Source organism: Lynx rufus, unplaced genomic scaffold (assembly GCF_022079265.1).
Source record: "Lynx rufus isolate CCGP_SWC_20201006 ecotype Redwood Valley unplaced genomic scaffold, mLynRuf1.p SCAF_7, whole genome shotgun sequence".
NCBI lineage: Eukaryota > Metazoa > Chordata > Mammalia > Carnivora > Felidae > Lynx > Lynx rufus.
The window spans coordinates 141,911,720-141,931,611 of NW_025814889.1; the positions used below are offsets into that span (position 1 = coordinate 141,911,720).

At 55.7% G+C, this 19,892-nt stretch overlaps 2 protein-coding genes across 3 annotated transcripts; both read right to left on the bottom strand.

Annotated features, from left to right (window-relative positions):
* Positions 1–1,304: 1,304 nt before the first annotated feature.
* CPT1B (carnitine palmitoyltransferase 1B) lies at positions 1,305–9,025 on the bottom strand. 2 transcript variants are annotated; one of them, XM_047067010.1, is made up of 18 exons: positions 8,875–9,025; positions 8,362–8,501; positions 7,887–8,064; positions 7,561–7,662; positions 7,238–7,375; positions 7,062–7,139; positions 6,167–6,274; positions 6,008–6,092; positions 5,248–5,443; positions 4,729–4,914; positions 4,537–4,642; positions 4,336–4,452; positions 3,807–3,971; positions 3,593–3,727; positions 3,341–3,493; positions 2,694–2,807; positions 1,990–2,082; positions 1,305–1,843 (listed from the first exon to the last, which is right to left on the bottom strand). In XM_047067010.1, the coding sequence occupies exons 1-18, from the start codon at positions 9,013–9,015 to the stop codon at positions 1,760–1,762; spliced, it is 2,319 nt and encodes a 772-aa protein (XP_046922966.1). In that variant the 5' UTR covers positions 9,016–9,025; the 3' UTR covers positions 1,305–1,759. The 2 variants fall into 2 exon arrangements, with proteins under 2 accessions (XP_046922966.1, XP_046922965.1); XM_047067009.1 differs by having other exon boundaries at positions 8,362–8,966.
* Positions 9,026–10,088: 1,063 nt separating this feature from the next.
* On the bottom strand, positions 10,089–13,490 carry CHKB (choline kinase beta). The gene is made up of 11 exons (XM_047066785.1): positions 13,110–13,490; positions 12,815–12,923; positions 12,489–12,602; positions 12,153–12,286; positions 11,770–11,865; positions 11,542–11,600; positions 11,374–11,455; positions 11,138–11,246; positions 10,896–10,999; positions 10,530–10,611; positions 10,089–10,377 (listed from the first exon to the last, which is right to left on the bottom strand). The coding sequence occupies exons 1-11, from the start codon at positions 13,445–13,447 to the stop codon at positions 10,303–10,305; spliced, it is 1,302 nt and encodes a 433-aa protein (XP_046922741.1). The 5' UTR covers positions 13,448–13,490; the 3' UTR covers positions 10,089–10,302.
* Positions 13,491–19,892: the final 6,402 nt, after the last annotated feature.

Here is a 19,892-nt window from a genome sequence, read left to right on the forward strand (position 1 = left end):
TAGGTTGGCCATGATGATCCCATTAAAATTTAGGGCAGGTTATGTCACCCTCTGCTCAAACCTCAACGTCTCCCCCATCATTCAGGGAAACCAGAGTCTGGCACAGTCCACCTGTCCCCCCCCCCCGGCTCCGCCCCCCCACTAATTTTGTGCCAGCCACAGACCGTCCAGTACTGTTCCTGCGTTGCAGCAGGCAATGCTTCCACCTTGAAGCTTTGGCTCTTGCTGTCCACTCTGCCAGGTATCTGCTGCCCTTGCATGCTCATTTCCTTCAGGTCTGAGTCCAATGGCCCCGTTCCGGAAGGCCTGCCTGTGCAACCCCATCTGAAATTGCCACCCATCCCTCGGTGCTCCCTCCCCTTACTTTTCTCCTTAGCACTTATTACTATCTGACTTACTATATAATTTACTCATTCTTCTTCGTTAATGCCTGCCTCCCCACTAGACTCTAAGCCCCAAAGGGAGGGACTGTTTTGGCCAGTTTTATTCACAGCTGTATCCCAGTGCCTAGCCCACGGTAGCACTCAATAAGTACTTACTAAGTGGATTATTCCAAAAGCCTCCTGGTTTCCCTGCCAGCCACTCCGTTCCCTGATCCATGCCTGTCTCACCTAATAGTGAATTCCACATAGGTCGGTGCCTTGTTCACCACTGAACCCCCAGCACAGAGCTCGACAAACAGAGCTTCATGAGAGAAGGCCCAGGATTATGTCTAATTCATTTCTGGGCTCTTTTTTTTTTTTTTTTTGAGACAGAGACAGACAGAGCATGAGCAGGGGAGGGGCAGAGAGAGGGAGACACAAAATCCAAAGCAGGCTCCAGGCTCTCAGCCGTCAGCACAGAGCCCGATGTGGGGCTCGAACCCACGAACCATGAGGTCGTGACCTGAGCCAAAGTCGGATGCTTAACCAACTGAGCCTCCCAGGCGCCCCTTCATTTCTGGGTTCTTAGCACCAAGCATAGGGCTGAGATTCAGATTCATTCTAGCATGCAGTGATAGTGCTGTCTACTTATACTTTCCAAACAAATTACTTTTTGTTTACTCCTGATGTTAATTTAATGTAAAAGCCAACCTGAGAGGAGGAGCATGTGTTGCTCCAGATTATAGTGTGTGCTGTCTCACAGACATGGCCACTTGGCACCTTGACCTCGGGCCTGAGGTTACAGCCCCTCCCTTTGGCCAGGAGGAAGCCAAGGGCCTCCACAGGGCTGTGCAGGGGTGCAGAGGGCATGACTATTCATGGAGGAGGCAGGTGGGCCCCACTCTCTGGCTGACAAACAGAAGTGGCCCCAGGGACCAGGTGAAGGTTCTAAAGCAAGAATTTATTCCAAGTGCACATGTGAGTGTGGACAGCGGTGACCTCAGGACAGACACGCATTTCAAAGTAGGTCATATGCCTCTCAGTCTCCCAGCCCCAGCTCCCCACCCTGCCACTTCTCTGGTCTGGACTTGGGCAGGGGAGGGCCTCATAGTCCCCAGCAAAACAAAGGTACCTGAGAGCTAAGAGAAAATTACACAGCCTTATCTTTATTAGTATCGAGCAAGAAAAAGAAAATCAAAATCCCCTCCCTGCTCCAACCCCACCTCCACCACCTGGGCCCTCAGCCAGCAGCATCTATCTGCCTGGAAAGTGCCGGCTGCCAGAGCTGTCCTTGGAGCCTGGACACCTGTGCAAGGCCACCCTGTGCCTGTGAGCCGACCACAGGCCCCTCCCTCCACAACGTGGGGATGAAAGGGCAGCTAGCATTTCTCCAGCTCTCAGCTGTCAGCCTTGGGAACTTGGAAAAGATCAGCGATGTCCAGCAGAGCCTGGCGGATGTGGTTCCCAAAGCGCTGGGCATTCTGTGGGAGCCAAGAGCTCAGACCAACCTTCAGGTGAACCCCTGTCCCTCTGCCCCTAAAACTGAGGACTCTTCCCCCACCCTGCCCAGACAGGGCCCCAGGTGGCATCCCCTCCTCAGGCCTGCGCAGGAACCGGGGAGACTCACTGTCTCTGAGCTTGAAAACTTGCTGGAGATGTGGAAGAAGATGGTGTTTTCGCCCGCAATCATGTAGGAAACCCCATAGCCGTCATCTGCCACCTGAGGGCAGCACGAGAGTAAAGAACAAGTAAACCAAACTTTGTGGATCTGAAAGCCAAGCTGACTTCATGCTTGTTCTCTCCACAATATTCCCAGGAAGGGGCCCCACCCCAGATGCTGCGTTTTTCCTGAGGTCAGGAACACCCCCAGGAAAAAGCGTGAAAACCAAGGGGCTCTGCCCGATGCAGCTCCAGACACTACCAGGAACCCAGGACCTTGTGTTTCTTTCAGGAGGCTCAATATCACCACTTCTCTCCGGGTGTGTGTGTGTGTGTGTGTGTGTGTGTGTGTGTGTGACAAACTAGCCCACTTGAACTTCTCAGTGGGAGGCCTGGGCTGTCTCTGGGAAGCACACACTTCAGAGGAGGAAACCAGCCCTGGGTGTGGTCATGCTGCAGCTGGGAGTATTGAGGAGTGTTGGCCTGGGTGGGCCCCAGGCACCCGTCTTCTGTCTTCTGTCTTCAGGTCAGGCCCATAGCTACTCATGCTGTTTCCATGCAGGGCAAGCCCCGGGGCCATGCTCCCACCTCTGGTCTGACTTCAAGACTGCACTCTCCACTGAAACCCCTGGGGCCCAGTCCTGCTCATCGTCCCCTTTCAAGGGCACTTACAGGGCCAAAGCCACCACCGGCGCCCAAGTGCTTCGGGTACTGCTCTGGGTCAAACATACGGATCTGGAATTGAGCGATCTGGCTGGTGGAGAGGCGCCAGGGTTCTGAGAGCACCTGCAACAAGGGGGCCCCAGCAGTGAGACACCATGCACGGAGCGCCATGCACCGAGCATGCACCTGCTGACAGGTGGTGCCTCAGCACCAGTACGAGTGACGCTGCCCCTCGCCCGCCCTGCCAGTCTGTTCTCAGCCATGTCAGCATCTGCACAAAACCCTCAAGGCCCCATGTGACCTAACTGTCCCCTGGGCCTCCTCTCCTACCAGCCTATCCCTTCCTTGGTTCTGCTCCCTCCCCTCCTGCTGTTCCTTGCGCACCCACACCCCTGCCTCAGTGTCTGGGCACCGGAGGTTCCTCTGCCTGGGTATTCTGCCCACCCTGATACTGCAGCCTCTACGTGCATACACCAGCTCCGTGAATGGAGGTTCCCACTCAGAGCCAGGACCACAAGCCTGGATGGGCTGTAGAGTGGGAAAGCCGGCCCCAGCCCTCGAGGGCAGCTTCTGGGGAGCTGGCCAGAAAGAAAACAGGCCAAGCCCCCCCAGGAGAGGGCATGGGGACAGAGGACACACCCACCAACAATGCTGACCTCAGCCAGGAAAGGGGAGCTGACCCCCAGGTACTTGGAGACCACGTAAAGGCAGAAGAGGTGCCTGTCTATCCCAGCCCCTGTCATGGCCAGGCGGTACATATTCTGGTGTTTCTTGGAAGCTTTCCGGAAGAGATCTTGGAGGTCTGCTTTCTGGGGAGCAGAAGTGGAGCAGTGAAGAGTAGCCCTGACCCCCAGGTGGGCAGAAGGTAGAGGGGTCACCTCACAGTGTGGCTGGTCGGGGAGGCTCACCATGTGGGACCCCTTCACCATAGCCTGAACAAAGGCTGTGGACTCGCTGGTACAGGAACGTACAGTCTCGGTCCGTCCCTCTCGGAACATTCTAGTCATGGAAGCTTCATAGGTCAGGCAGAACTTGCCCCTGTCCTGAGGAGCAGAGAGGGGTCAATCTGGCAGGTGAGTCTGGTGCCACCCTGCCCCCTCAGCGGCCCTGCGGGGCTCCTACCCGGAAGTGGGCCAGCTGCAGGGCAATCTGCACAAAGGCGTCAGGGCTGGTCCGACACTTCTTGATGAGGCCTTTGCCAAATGGCAAGAACTGGAAGCAGTACAGCTCCACGTCGTCTGCCAGCGCTGTGGCCACCTGGTAGGAGCTCTCGATGACCGCCTGGCACTGCCAAGACATGGAAGGGTCAGCTGGGGGCAGAGCTCTCTAAGCAGGACTCCAGGGTCACATCTGGGAGGCCTGAAGTTTAGGTGATAGACGAAAAGCGGGGCTGGGCAGGTCTCGGTGCACCTTCTCCGTCTTCAGACACAAAGGGCAACCTGGGGGCAGCAGCCACCAGAGGTCAGGTAGGGCTTTGTGGGAAGAGGGAGGCACTAACAGGTGATCCACGGATGACTCTCACACCTCACATCTTTCTCTAACCACCAAATGGACTCTGAGAAGCTCCTGTCCCTCCCCCGAGAGCATCCCAGGTACTTGTCATACTTGTCACTCTCACAAGCCCATCCCTGTTCCTTCGCAGACGGCACACCTGCTCGGGAATGTCCCACTGCAGCCGCTGGGGAGCTGCAAGCATGCGGTTCGGTTTGCCCAGGCAGTGCCCAGTCTCCGTGTAGCCCAGGTGGAAGGTGTCAGTGCCCAGGACAAACTGCAGGGAGAAGGTCAGGCTGAGAGACCACCCACGTGTCCCGCACCCAGCCTGCCCTACAGGATGCCTGTCAGAGCCCGTTACCTCCCAGAGGTGCCCTATGATAGGGGCGTCTGCCCACGCGTGTTCCGTGTTGAGGCCCAGCTGGCCATTCTTGAAGGCAATGATAGTAAAAGACTTGTCGAACCACCTGCAGGAAAGGAGGCGGGCGATGAGCGGAGCACACCGAGATGGACGGAGAGGCGGGGGGCCTGCACCGGGGCTGGGGTGCCGCACCTGTTGTAGCAGTTGCCGTGAAGTAGGGCCTTGCCATAGAGGCTGAGGCTGGCCTCATCTTCAGGGTCGTAGTGGGGAGACTCCTCGTCCAGGGCCACAAAGAAAGCAGCGCGCTCGATGGCGTCTAGAGCAGTCTTGTTCTTGCCGGAGCTGAAGAAAGCCTGGCGTGCCTGTGCCCACTCCACTCTGGGGGCATAAGGGCAGGGTGAGAGCTGGAGACACTGTGGGTGGCAGAGAAGGGCACCTCCCAGGACCCAGCAGGGCCCAGAGCTGGGGGTACCAGCCTCTCCTGGAAGGTGTCCTTGTCCTCCACACACTCCCACCTGGCCATCACCGAGCTGGATGTGGCTGGAGATGCAGTGGGTTACAGCCACTGACCAGCAGTGCCCCTCGCCACAGAGGGTCCTGCTGTGGACAGAGGATGCCATGCCAGCACTTCCCTCCCTCAGTCACGCCTCTGGCCCCAAGTTCCAGGGCGGCACTCGGGGCCAAGCCCCTCCCCTCGTGGGGCCCTGATACCTTCCCCCCGCAGTGAGGGCTGCCAGCTTCTCCTCCCCAGGCTGAGGTGGGGAGGGGTCATCCAGGATCCTCTGGAACTGCATCTCCAGGTCGCAAGGCTTGAGCAGGTGCGAGCCCTCGTAGAGCCACACCTTGAAGAAGCGGCCCTTGTGGTAGACGGCCACGTGCCTGCTGTCGGAGAGGTGCTGCAGCAGGTCTGCAGCGGAAGCGGGCAGGAAGGCTGAGGCAGCGTGGCATGGCGTGCCTTGCTCCCACTCCACCTGCTCTGTAGGCTGCCAGCTGGGCTTTCCTTCCCCGGGGGGGGGGGGGAGGTGCTGGGGTGGAGGGGGCCTGCATTGAACCAGGCCCTATGCTGGTTGCCTCCACACCTCTTGTTTAAGGCCAACACCCTGTGAAGCACTTCACAGGGCAGGAAGCCCACACACTGCCCCAGGGTCTGCGAGCAGCCTTCTGGTCCTACAGGCTCCATGAAGGGCTCACGGAAAGCTCCGCCCCCCTGCTGCTCCTTCCTCAGACTACCTTCCCCTGGCCTGTGAAGCCCGGACAGGACAGGAGGGGCTCTGTTTTGGGCCCGCAGGGTCCCAGCACTAGCATCGTGCCTGTGAATAGTAGGGTCACAATTACATGACCCTGAGACACCCAGGATGCTTGGTGATGGATGAGCAGGTGGTAGGGTGACCAGCCATGGCAGGCCCAGAGCTGGGCGGGAGGGAACTCCGTCTGGATGGTCCCACCACGGGCTCCTGGTTGTGGCCAGTACCTGTCTCCTTGCCTGGGATCCGGGTGGTGTTGAACATCCTCTCCATCTGGTAGGAGCACATGGGCACGATGCCCAGTGCCATCACCTGGGAGGAAGGCCCAGCATGGCTCAGACTCAGGCCTCCTTTCCCTGTCATGCCCTCAACCCAACACAACTCACAGGCTTGATCTCTTCACGGTCCAGTTTACGGCGATACATGATCATAGCGTGGACGATGTTTCCCAGGCGGGCTGCCTGTATGTCTGTGTTCTTGATGAGCACAAAGTCCTACAGAGGGAGGACAGAGCTTGCAGGTGGTGTGACAAATGTGCACAGGTCACCTGGGTCTCCCTGCCTAAGAACAGGGTGTCTTGACCCCTTCCCCCGGTCCATCCTGCACATTCGGTCGGGGTGCACTGCCAGAGATGAAATGCGTAACTGATCACGTAACCCCTCTGCCCAGCCTGAGTCTTTGATCTGCTTTTCCATAATCTATTTTTGTTCGTATTTTGTTTATTTTGCATCGAAAAAGAAGTTCCCACCACTAAAAAACAGTTTAAAACCTCTGGTGCGGACAAGCTATATATAAGCTGTGAGAAGGACAGTTTTGTGGAGGAGGGGAATTCAGCACAGGGTTCACAGTGTGTTTTGGACAGCGGGAGAGGAGAGAGAGGCATGCTGCATGGACCTGTGGCTGGGCGGTGGGGGGACCCTGGTGGCTGCGCACAAGCATGTGCTGGGGGTGGGGGGCTGGCCATGGGAGGGTTAGAGACCAACAGTGACCTCCTGAGCTCTCAGAGAAGCTGCTCTGGGTCCACATGGTGACACAAAAGGGAGGCAAGATGAAGGAGATTCCCTGGGGTTGGTGTTAGGAGAGCTGGGAACATGCGGCTGGGAGGCCAGCAAGGGAACCAAGGCAGGAAGTGACAGAGCCTGGGGACTCTGAGACTGACAGCGTCAGGCTGTGTGGCTACCCAGTTCTCTAGATCCCCGGTATCTCTGCGGCCCTAAAGCTGCTTCCTGACTGTTCCTCCAGGACCTCCCCCATCTTCCCTGTCCCCGAATTCTCTCGCACCATGACATAGTAGTTGCTGTTCACCACGAGGGGGGCCCTGCTGCGCAGATACACGTACTCTTCCCACCAGTCACTCACCTGCGGGAGGGAGGGAGCAGTGAGGGCTGGGGCAGAGGGCAGGGGACAGATCCCCCTGACACAAGCGGAGGTGAGGGTAAGCCCGGGAGGGGACTCACATAGTTAGTTGCCCACCATGACTTGAGGACCAGGTACTTCTGCAGCCTGGGAGCAGTCTTGTCCTGGAATTCTTTGGCCAGCGTCTCCATTCGGTAATATTCCTCATCATCCAGCAAGGGCCGCACAGACTCCAGGTACTGTCCAGCCAAGTTATTGTCAGTGTGGGGGCCAAACAGCAACAACCACCTCTGTCCCGACCCTCTTCCAACCCAGCCCCATTGCTCTAAACCGCGCTCTTCGCAGGGGACAGTTCCTTATGTTTGCAGAAGTCCTCTGGGTCCAGCCTAGCCTGCACATCGGGATGTCTGACTCAGGCCCTCACCCGGTGAATTGTGGCTGGCACACTGGGCACAGGAAGCTTGGGCAGGGATGTCTGGAAGCTGTAGAGCATGGGCCGCCGGCTGGACAGAAGGCGGACACAGAACTGGGCGTACAGAGCACAGAGTGTTTCTGGTGAGAACCAGGGGAAATAATGGAAACAAACTAGCAAACACTTGAGGACTTGGGCCCCCGACCCTCAGAACCAGGACAAGCCTATGCACCAGGCACCAGTGCCCCGTCTGCCTCTCCCCTCCAAGTTAGAACCCCAAATGAGGCCCCCAGGGTCTCAAACCAGATGCCTGAACCCCTCCCCTGGCTTCTGCTCACAGCCCAGACTTTGGTGAAGTGGCTGGTCTGGCCGTGCATCTCAAACATCCAGCCATGGTAGGAAAGAAGCATTTTCAGGGTTTGGCGGAAGAAGAAGATGCCCATCATCCAGACCCCCGTGGAGAAGATAGCCATGCTGAGAAGTGCCCGGGTCTGTGGGGTCCGGTAGGGGCCACATCTGTCAGAGAAGGGAGAGGGCTGCAGGGGGTCCACTTGAGGCCAGCCTTGGGGAAATTCTGACTCTGAAGTTTTGATGGCACAAACCATCTTGGGGGAGGTGCTGAAGAATAACATTCCTGGGCACACTCGTGTCTGAATGCATAACATACAAACTTACGAATGTGGGACTCTGGTGATGGCAGCCCCCAGGGAGGGCTGCCCTAGGACCTCCAATGGCTACTGTCCTGCATCTGCCCAGCTCAGGAACCCTGGCCTTAGAGCCTGCCCGGCCCTCTCTCATAGCCCTGCTTCTCACCCCTCAGGGAGGCATCTCTGGATACAGCAGATGAGTCCCATGGAGATGTCCACTTTGCAGTAGGAAGAACCCACGGTTGCCATGACGACGACCAGCCAGCTGGTGGGGCTGCCAGGGTACACACCCCTAAGGATACCATTCTGTGGGGCAGAAACAAGCACACTTACAGCAGCAGTGACGGCGGTGAGCAGGCACCTGTGGGGTCCCGGGTCTCTCACCTGTTGTGTTCTTCTTCCTCCCTCATGTCTGGTCTTCCCCTTCTCCACACTCCCACACCTGCAGCACCCCATTACTCACTGTGTCCCTCTGCCACTCCTTGTATGCCCATCTCCCCGCCACACCTTGAGCGCCGCTCTGGTTTCTGGACTGCTAGAACCTGTCACCCAGCAGTACTGCCAGCCAAGGTGGCGGTGGAGGATCTTAACAAAGGGGCAGCAGCTGACACCTGGCCTCTGTCTCCGGGAGGACTCTATTCTGCACTTGCTGGAAGAAGCCAGAACCACCTGCGCCCACCTTGATGCGAATCAGGCGTTTCTTCCAGGAGTTGATCCCAGACAGGTAGACGTGTTTCAGGGCCTCCCGACTGAGCCGGAAGTCGACCCCATCTGGGGTCACCGTGAACTGGAAGGCCACGGCCTGGTGCGCTTCCGCCATCCTGGAGGTTGGTCGTCACCTGGGAGGGGGCAGGAGGGTGCGCGGGCGGGCTCAGGCTGACCCCGCCCCCGGCCGCCCTCGGCGCGGAGGCCCCCTCCCTCCGCCCCCGGCCCGGCCGCGCCCCCGCCCGCACCGCGCTGGCGGCCGTCCCCCGCCCTTCCGCTTCGCACGGCCCCGCAGCCTGACCAACGGCCGCGGAACCCTCGCGCCCGCGTTCCGGGCAGGGTCCGTCACGGTGGTGCAGGGGTCGAGCCGTAAAATCTGCAGAATGGCTGCCTCGGGGTGGGGGCGAGACGCAGAGTTGGTCTGGAGCAAGGCCGGGTCTGGGCACTCCCAGCCCCGCCTGGGAGGGACCCCGGCGCCGTCCTGGTCCCCTGCTCCGGTCTGGGACTCTGAGCCGGACCGGTGGCCCTGTGTTGCCCCCCACTCCACTCACGGGTTGGGTTCGCTCCTGTCAGCGTGTGGGGCGAGTAGCTCTGGCCCGTGTCCCCACGTCCTTCAGGCCTGGCCATCCCCGCCCCGCCCTCACCGGGAACCTGACACCCACTCCCAAATTTGGGTTGAGAAAACAGATGTGGGGCGGCAACCAGAATCCCCTTCCCTCTGTGGTGGGAATCAGGAGTGGGGGCGGTCCCGGTTTCTGCAAGCTGAGATTGCTCAGAGGTCTGGGAACCTGGGGGGGCCTAAAGGGTCTCACGTGAGGATGGTAGCATTAGAGCTAAAAATAGCTGAATGTAGGGAAAAGGTCATCCATGTGTCAGCTGTGCTGCCTGTCCCCTGCTCTCCAGTGCTCAGGGTTGGGCAGCCCCACCCCAGGGCCCTCTTTGTACCCCCGTTACTCCCCAGTCCCCCACCCCAGTCTCTCTAGTGTGCATCACTTCTAAGCTGGAGCCAGGGAGAGAGAGGGCCAGGGGCTCCATTTGGCAGAGTGGACCCTTAAGGACTCTCAAGCCCAGAGCACCAAACAGCCATGCTTTTCAGAAAGGGAAAGTGAGGTTCAGAGCCACGGTCACTTTGTCACCCTGTGTGCATTCCTTGGTTGGTACTTTGTGCTGCAGAGCTAGGACAGGGTGTGAAGGAAGAAGCTTGTTTATTGTCTTAAGGTGCACAGCCCAGGGGTTCCCTCCCACCATCTTCCGGCTGTGGGGAGAGGTCAGCCTCCTCAACCCCAATCTCACTCCAGGGCTCAGCCCAGTTCCCAGAGCCCCTCCCCACCCTTTGCCCCTCCCTCCAAGGTCCTGCCCTGGAGACTCCAGGAGAAATCTGGCGGTTGGGGGCTGTGGAGAGTCAGGATGAGGGCTGGAAGCTGCTCAGCTGTCCCTTCTGCTGGAAGTAGAACTGGAACCGAGACTGGGCGTACTCCTGGGGGAGAACCCACCCCACAGACTTGTGAGAAGGGTGGGTCAGGCACACCCGGCCCCCACCAAGTCTGCCCACAGACTTCCTGGAGAGCACATGGCCCCTGATGCACCCCACCTCCCGTCACACCTAACCTGCCCACCTGGGTTACTCACCAGGTAACCAAATTCTATGGTGGACATAGATGCCTGGAGGATAGACCAGAGACCCCAAAAGAAATGGGATGCCAGAGCATACCTAAGGGGGGCAGGAGAAACAGAGGGGTTCAGAGCATACTTGGTATTACCTGGATCCTATCCCCGAGGTTGGTCAGGCCCCAGAGCTCCAACTTCTCCCCCACTGCCCTAACCCCAGCCCTGTCCTGACTGTCACCACTCTCCATCAGCCTCATCTGCACTCCCTGCCCCCACCAGGCACTGGCACCTTACCTGCAATCCTGTGAGTCGGCCTGCCTGCCTCCTTCCTCAGCCCCCTTTCCTCTGCACCCTGCTCTACCCCTGCCCCCACCCATCCTTCCTCACCGATTAGCCTCTACCAGCAAATCTTCTTCCAGTTTCCTCTGCTCCTCTTGGGAGATGGTCTCACCTTTCTTGACCTCTGCTAGGTAATGGCGAATAAAATGGAGCTGAGATCAACAGACAAGAGTCAGGAAATGAGACTGGAGCATTTCCCAGCGAACATCCTTTCTTGATATTCTTTTCAGACATCCCCTTCCTCGTCCCTCATAGGCCAGGTCCCGCTCCCCAGCCTCTGGTCCACATACCTGCTGCCCCCGGGTGGGGTAGTCTGCAGGCTGTGCTTTGTAGAAAGGCCACTCGTCGTGAGTATAATCATAAACCCACTCACAAAAATGGTTCCCAATGTCAAAGCCCCTGGGGGAATAAGGTAGACACTCAGTCCCCAAATACCCTGGGTGGCTGGGATGCAGAGAGGAAGGCCTAGTCTGTTTTCTACAGTGCTTGGAAGCAGACCCATGGAGACCATTCTCTCAACCCTCACCTGTAGTTGTAACTACTGTACTCAAAGTCGACCAGCATCAGTCTGTCGGTGTTTTCTGGCTCTGAGAGCAACAAGATGTTCCCTGGGAGAAGGGGTGCAGTTCTGGTCACTCCAGGGTCCTCTGGCCCCCCTCACCTTAGGTTAGGAGACTCAGATGCTTTCTCCTACCTTCCTGGATGTCATTGTGACAGAAGACCACTGGTGATGGGGTAGAGTCTAGCAATTTCCTGCAGGGAAACAGGGGCATGGGTCCTGAGTAGGAGTGGCCAGAGGAGGGTGAGTCACCCTCGTGGGCCAGGCCCTGACCCAGCCCTCAGTAAATCCTGGGAAGGACCCCATTCGGTACCTGGAACTGCCTCCTGTGCTATTCTGTTCTCCTGCCCTGCCTTCCCTCACCTGAGGTTACCCATCTCATCCTTCAGGCTGTACATCTCCAGCAGGTTCATCTGTGGGAGGCCAGTGTGGGGCAGGTCCTGGATCTGCTTTAGGTACCTGAAGCCCAAAGAATAAGATATGCTCGCTGTGATCCCTCCCTACTTCCCTCCTATCTACCTTTTTCCTGTCACTGTATGACTTGTCTGATGGATTTTTCTGACTTGTCTGCATTATTTGGAAGCCTGTTCTGGGAGAGACCATACTAGACGACACTGGGATGCGTAATCCGCTCAGCTGGAGGACTGGACAGTCATGGATACATTCAGTTGCAGCCCAGGGTAGTACCTGCCAGCAGTAGGGTTCAGACCAGGTGTGCAGGAGCCCCGAGGAGGCTCCTGACTCACCGTTCCATGGTCCCAAACAGCCAGTGGGGCTCCTTAGTGAACGGCATCTCCATGCCATGGAACCGGGCCATCTTCGTGGCGATTTCTGCTGACAACACCGGCTCTCGAAGCTCACACGTTTTCAGTGGCCGGCTCTGCACCCAGGAACCTATCAGGGTGGTGAGGGGGCTGGGGCAGGAGGGGGAAGGGGTAGGGGAATGGGGGGGGGGGAAGTCAGGGTCTTGGGGAAAATGCCCTACCTGGGGTAAGGGGTGTGAAGGCACGCACTGGAAAGGGGAACAGGGGCTGGGGGGAAGGAGGTGCCTCAGGGAGGTCAGGGCCGGGCTGGGCTCATACTGGGATGTACTGTTCCAGCCGGCCCTCTGGAAAGACTCCATAGAGCTGGGGCCCCAGCGACCGCTCCGCCAGGATGGCGAACATCACACTTTCAAGGACCAAGGAATCCACGCCCTGAAGGAAGACGGACAACAAAGCGGGCAGAGCGGTGCTAACACCGGAGGGCCTGCTTTCCCCTCCCATCACCGCTTCACTTCCCGCTCTACAGCCCGCAGGCTCCAGAGCCCGGCGTGGCTACGGTAATTTACAAGCTGCTTAGCCCCCCCGCCACGCTTGCTGGGAGGTCCTAATGCCACTGGCCGCTGCGGCCCACACTCCCTCCTCACCTGCAGGATGGCCCCGTACAGTCGCAGCAGCACCTCGCGGGGCTCCTTGCCGACGCTGGGCAGGTGGTCCGGCAGCGAGCAGCGGAAGAGCAGGTTACTGAGGCCTCCGCTGCAGACCCACACCGGGGTGCGCTGAGCTCGCGGTCGGCCGCCCCCGTCCCGGACCCCCTCCCGCCGGGCTTCCCCCGCGTCCGCCCCCGGCCAGGCCGGCCCCGCCCCCGTCCCCGCCCCCGCGCGCGCGAGGCTGCCGAAACGCGGTGCCCTGAGGGCCCGAGCTCGACCCCTGACCTCCCACCTCACAGGGTCAACCCTCAGCTCTTCGGGCCGCACTCGGCGCCAGGCCCCGCCCAAGTACTCCCGGCAGCACTGGTAGGCTCGGCGCTCGGCGTCACGCGATAGCGACGAGCTGCGCCGCCGGTTCGGGGCCGCGTCCAGGCACTGAGACTGCAGCAAGCCGTCCTTGGCCAGGCTGCCGCCAACAGCCCCGCCTCCGACCACAGCTGTCCCCTCGGCAGCCATGGCGCGCCTGGGCCAAGCCCAAAGTCCAGTCGCGCTCAGCCCCCTTCGGGCAGACTCGGCTCCTTCCGGCTGCGCTCGGGTCTGCTTCCGGCTAGCCTGCTCTTCTCCGGTCATACTCGGGTCTCTCCGGCTCTTTTCGGCTCTCTGCGGCGGCGCTCGGCTCTCTCCGTGACCCTGGTCGCGTACCTATTCCGAAAGCCAAACCCTGCGTGCTCAGGGAGCGTCCCGCCCCTGCTCCGGGCGAAGACCAATGACCTCTCTCGCTGGGCGGGGCCGCTGAAAAGACAGGCAGCTGTTTGGCCTGCGGCCGGAGCCGAGGAAACGACGTGGGCCGACCAGAAGTGTCTTGAGCAGTTGGTCGCGCTGCCCTGTGGCGCGTCGCGAAGGTGGGTCACGTGGGCGGGGCGGTGTGTCCTCAGGCAGCGAGCGAGCTATTCCGCTGGCGGGAGTGGGGTGGGCCGGGTGCTAAAGGGCAGGTGTACCCAGGGAGGTGCCGGTGAACGGAGATGTGCCTTCGCCAGCCTCGGGGAGCGGACGGGGCAGCGCAGGCGGCGGCGGCCACTCGCTGGATAGGTTTGCGCCCCAACCCCTCCCCCGGGGAAGTCGAGCAAGCAGGACAGCCATTGAGCGCCCGATCCTGAGTGTGGGTCCCACCTGGAGGAGGAGACGGTGTGTGTGACTCCCCTCCATGGAGTAGAGAGTGTGGGGCACGTGGTAGGTGCCGAATAAACATTTGTTGAGTGAAAGAGAGTTTGGGACCCTTGGGACAATTCTGATGACTCCAGGTGCCTTCCATCCCTAATCACCGCTAAGGCTGTCTTGTAAGTTGAAGCGCACCTCTGAGAGGAAGCTCTTGTTGTCGTGCTTGAAACCAATGTCTTCATGCCCGACTCCACTACCCTTGCCTCCAGACCTAGGCCAGTTAGAACATCAAATCCAGGAGAAGGCACACCTTGGAGCAAACACCTGGTGCTGTATAACGTCTCCTTGGCCCACCTTGGCAGTTTGAGGACCGATCAGACTCACCCCACCTTGGTGGGGTCCCACCTAAAATACACAACCTCCTGCATTTCTGCTTCTGCTGCAGACTGGAGTGGCAACCAGAATGACTTGACCTAGGGATCTGTGGCCATGCATGTTGGACCATAGTGTTCTTTGGGATAAAATAGACAGGCAGCTGACTAGAGTGTTAATTGATTTGAATAACCAGAAAGAAACAAAGAATTTGTGACCAGAAGGCAGATGTCAGTTGCTGCTGTGGAAATCAGGATCCCTCCCTCCGTTTAAATCTGAGCCAGTTCTGAGACCTGGAGTCCACTGGTTGAAAGGGAGGCTTGGTCCTTCAAGGAAGGATCCTGTGATGCCACTGAAAGCATATGAAAAAAAAAAAAAAAGTCCTCTAATCCTTCCCCAGAGGAACCTAGAGCCACTTAACAAATAATTTGCTTTGGGAAAGGGACTATCCAGCCCTTTCAAGAGCTGTTAGATACAGGATCTGAGACACTTGTGCCAAGGTACCTGAAGCATCATGAAACACTGGTTAGAGTAGGGACTATGGAAGCCACATAATAAATGGAATCCTGACCCAAGTCCTGTGGTTACTTTTTTGGTCCCAGTACATCTTGGGATAATTATACCTAGCAGTGGGCAGAGCCTATACATTGATCCCTGACCTGTGGAATCAGAATCGTGGGAGGATGAGCAAAGTGAAGCCCCTGAAACTACCCCCACACTGACTCTCACGTCCTCTAGAACACTGTAGCAAGATTCTTGCACGAAGAGTCGTGACACCGAGGCTTTTCTTTCCAGGAAGCAACTTTATTCCTGCCGGCACCGCTCAGTTGGGTTCGTACCCGAAGAACTGAGCCCTGAATGCCTCGTGGTGTAGTTTTTAAAATATATATATATTTTTTACCTCTTTGTGTCCCATATATGGTAACACACAAACATGTAGTCTGATTAAGTGGTCTCATGTTACAAGATCACAACGGATGTTGTCACGTATGCGTATAGCCAGGTTGCCTTGAGGTTTTTTTTCTTTCCTTAGGGAGGGGACCCTACCACAATACTAAAGCAGAAACGTGCTGCATTCCTGGTGGGACTGCAGAGATTTGTCACTCTCAGAGACATAAAGTGGTGATGCCCGTTACATCTTAAGTTCACCTGAATGGCCCCTGCAGAATCCAGGTGGATTCGAGTAAATGGTGGTGAGCCACACCACAAACTTAGCCAAGTAGTATCCCCAATCACAGCAGCTGTGTCAGGTGAGATATTTTTACTGGAACCAATTCATGCACCACTGGCACTTAGTAATGCAGTTCTCAATTTGGTGAACATTCTTTTCAATTTCCAGTAAATTCCCAAAAGCGTCTCACGTTTTTATAGGAGGAACAGCTGAACATATTCATTGTCTTACTTCAAGCTGGTTTTAACTTTCCTGCTCTCCGTCACAATTAATCCATTGAGCTCTCGATCATCCAGACATTCCACCTAACACTGATGACATCGTGCTAAGTGGACATGGTGAAGAAGGAAGTGCCCAGTATTCTGTCCTTGATAAAACAATGCATGGCAGAGGATGAGAGAGAAACCCTCAGAAGTTGTGAGGCTGGGGCGCCTGGGTGGCTCAGTTTGTTAAGCATCTGACTCTAGGTTTCGACTCAGGTCATGATCTGACAGATTTGTGAGTTCGAGCCCCGCCTCGGTCTCCTGTGCTGACAGCACAGAGCCTGCTTGGGATTCTCTTTCCCCCTCTCTCCGCCCCTCCCCCCACTCACTCTCTGTGTCTCTGAAGTAAATAAATAAATAGAAACTTAAAAGAAGTTGTGGAGCCTGTCATCAGTGAAGTTTTCAGGGTGCACTGTTGTAGGGCGAGCCAGGGTATCACCTCTAAGATGAGGAGAAGTTGTATCTTGCAACCCTGTCACAAAGAAGGACACATAGTACTTGGCACACCTCTGGGTTTTGGAGTTGGCGTGTACCACGCTTGGGAATACTATTCTGACCCATTTGTTGGGTGACTTGAAAAGCTGTCAGTTTAGAGTGGAGTCCAGAACAAAGGAGGGCTCTGCTGATCCAGATTGGAGGATGGGTTCCCCTGCCACTTAGCAGAACCGGTGAGTTAGTGTTGGGCTTATTTGTGGTAAGTAGCGACCCTATATGACACCTTTGGCACGCTCCCACAGATTTGTCGTGCATACGCAGGGTTTTGAAGCAAAGCCGTGCCTGCTGCAGTAGAGAACTACTCACCACTTGAAAGAAGCTTCTGGCACACTGCTGGACCCAAGTAGAGACTTAGCGCCTGATTATGGGGCACCAAATGACCATGTGACCAAAACTGCCTGTCCTGAGCTAGATCTTGACAGATCCATGAAGCCAATGGGTTGGGTAGGTTCAGCAGCAATTCATTGCACAAAAAGAATTGGATCCAAGCTTGTTCAGAGAGCACCAGTCATTTATAGGAAGAGATGGCTGTGGCCCCCATGTCTCTGTGGCACTGATGCCTCTATCTTAGAAGACAGGAAGAAAAATTCAGATCTGAATCACTGCTGCACTACAGCCCCATTCAAAGTGGCTCTAAAGGAAAGTAATGGGGGGAAATCCTCTAGAGGGCAGAGCTTCGAGCAGTACACTTGGATAAATACTTTGTAGGGAGGGAGTGGGGTGGACAGAGTAGTGGCCTAAAGAAAGAATGCACATGAAGTTCTGAGTGGTGACAGATGTCTTGCTGGTTGGAAAGAGCAAGAGGGGAATGTTGGAGACAAGGAATTCTGGAAAAGAAGACGAGCCTATGAAGTTGTCACAAATGTGTGCATCTTTGTGCTTCATATTAATACTCACTGCGGAGGGGTCACCGAATGACAAAGTGGATGGATAGATGTCATCCAGCCTGTGTTCTTGGCTACCCTTGTGCTTAAATGGTGGGCCTGTGAATGGAGTTGCTATGTTGGCAGGAGTGCAAGTTATGTCCACTAACATGGGCTCTCTCTTATCGAGGCTTATTTAATTATTACTGAATTATTATTACTAATGGTCACTGAATTTCTGACCTCTTAGCAGCCAGTATCAGTGCTGAGCCCCAATATGGCACCATCCCTAGATGACTCAGTGACAAGTTGGTTTTGGCAGATCCTTGCCACCCAGGAGACGGCATTGATTCATCCTTATTGGAACTGACACCTGCTCTGGCTGTGGGTTTGCTTCCCTATATCCACATATCCACATATCCATGTAGCCACATAGCCACACAGCCATGTATCCACATATCCGCACACCCACACACCCAACACATCCACACATCCACAGTATCTCAGAGTAACGTCCTTATCCAGGAGCTTAGAGAATACTGGATTTACTAACATAGGATCATGTATAACATTATCTTGGGCCAAGAAACTCATTTCGCAGTGAAAGAGATACAATGATGTATGAATGGCCATGGGAGCCACTGTTTCTCTAATATCCTGCATTGTCCACAAGCAGCCCATCTAATAGAGAGATAGAATGACATCTTTCTAGCAAAGGTCCTAGCTCTGGACAGTACCTTAAGGAGTTCAGATACATACACTGAATCACAGCCCGGTATATGGTGCTATCCCCCAGTAGATGCAATATAGGGATCCAGGAACAAAGACACAGGTCTAAGAACCCATGGGTTGGGATATCTTTCATCACCATGCTCAGTGGTCCAGAGCATCGGGATCCTTTCATCATCCAAAGATGATCCTTTCATCATCCAAAGCTCAGTTTGTAGAATTTGCACATTCTGTCTCTGCAAAATTAAACTCTGCTGTTCCCAGGTAGAGAACATTTATTTCCATGAGGGGACTCCACTGGTTCCAGGGAAGGACACCCATACAGAGCCTCAGTCTGAAAATCCTATAGGGTCATTTTGAGCTCCTTATGCTTGTGAACCAGCAGGCAAAGGAGTGGATAATTGATCCTGATGATTATGAGGAGATAGGGTTACTGCTACTTAGGGGGCCTTCAAGAGTTTGTCTGGTACTTTGAGGATTTACTTTGGAGTCTGGTTGCTTCCATGCCAAGTGATAACAGTGAAAAGACATTTTCAGCAGCCTCAGCCTGCCAAGGGCAAGGGAACCAAGGGCTCAGAACACCCAGGAATGAACGACTGCGTAACTTCATCAAATGCTGGCTGAGGGTGAGGGAAGTCTAGAATAGGCAGAGAAGGGAGATAATAATGAGTATGAGTTATAGCCTTAGGAGCAGCTGCAATAGTATGGACTATTTTTGTTCTGTTAAGGCTTTTGTAGAGGTTGTGACCAGCCTTCACCTCAAAGAATCATGACAGATTGGACTTAATGTGGCGCGTGGGTAGATCTGAGGGCTGTAAGGGCTGGTGTCTTGACTAATGCCCTCAGCACACCTTTAATTACAGTGGGTTTACAGAGATGCCTCCCTGGCACCTGCTGTATATCTACACTTTCTGCCCGAGCCCTTCTCTGACACCACAGGAGCCCACCTGACCTGCTTAGCAGCACAGCCCAGTCTCTAGAGGTAACCCCAGGGGCTGGGGACAGAAGGCAGTGGGTGAATAATTGGAGAATCCTAGGAGACATTCTGGACACTTCTCAGGAGGTCCTGGTGAAGTCAAGGTTGTTAGCCAGAGCAGTGACCTTAGGAACACTATGTTTTGATTCCTCCTTTCCTGTCTCACTCACCCCCTCCCTCACTTTCATTTCATGGCATCACTTCCTGAGCAAACCACTTATACCCAAGTCTCCGCCTTAGGCTCTGCTTTCAGAAGAACCCAAACAAAGACACACAATAAAAGAACAGAGATTTTTGCCAATTTATATCCACAAAAAAATACTGGAGAATATGTGTGGGAATGGATTACAAGGATACAAAGCCAAGAACGAATTGTAGATTAGTTCAAATTTATCGACATGGCTGTACTTACTCCAAACAGATTCTGGATTCAGTGTTTGGGCTAAAGCCCTGGGATAAGTTGTAGCTGTGCTTAGTTGGCTGAATGGAGCCTGGACTCATTGGCAGCCTGCACTGTGAGAAGGTGAGAATGTGCTGGAACAGACTTGTTATGTATCTAATGGCCGCCAGTCTCCCGTCTCTGTTTCTCTTCATTAATCCATTATGTTGATTTGAAAATATGTTAGATTATGTCATGAATTTCTTTTCAAGATGGTGAAGGGCTGTAAAATATTTGATATGTGTCGGGTCTGTTGGGTCTGTGAACCCTAACTGGTCTCATTTGTGCCCATGACTCAATTGGCATCTGTATGCTTGTGCTTCAATAGCAGCTGGCCTCGGCTTAATATTCTCGGGTCACCGTTAGTTTCCTATTGCCACTGTAACAAATTACCACAACCTTGGTGATTTAAAACAACAGAAATGTACTCTCTCACAGTCCTGGAGGCCAGAAGTTTGAAATCAGGGTCACTGGGCTGAGATCAAGGTGGCAGCAGGGCTGCTCTGAGGGAGAGTCCATTCCTTGCCTCTTCTGGCCTCTGGTGGCCTCTGGTGGCCACAGATGTTCCTCAGCATGTGGCTGCCCCACTCCAGGCTCTGCCTCCAGGGT

Bases quoted from the DNA above. Each gene is read 5' to 3' on its own strand.
- CPT1B (XM_047067009.1), bottom strand. From the start codon at position 8,651: ATGGGGTGCTGCAGGTGTGGGAGTGTGGAGAAGGGGAAGACCAGACAT. The intron at 7,663-7,886 runs GTGAGCAGAAGC...CTGTACGCCCAG, and splicing joins ACTTCACCAAAGTCTGGGCT to TTCTGTGTCCGCCTTCTGTC. The intron at 2,808-3,340 runs GTCAGCATTGTT...CCCTTGTTGCAG, and splicing joins GCTCCCCTTTCCTGGCTGAG to GTGCTCTCAGAACCCTGGCG.
- CHKB (XM_047066785.1), bottom strand. From the start codon at position 13,447: ATGACCGGAGAAGAGCAGGCTAGCCGGAAGCAGACCCGAGCGCAGCCG. The intron at 11,866-12,152 runs GTGAGTCAGGAG...TTTGGGCTTCAG, and splicing joins CTGTTTGGGACCATGGAACG to GTACCTAAAGCAGATCCAGG. The intron at 11,601-11,769 runs GTGAGGGAAGGC...GTTTCCCTGCAG, and splicing joins GATGAGATGGGTAACCTCAG to GAAATTGCTAGACTCTACCC.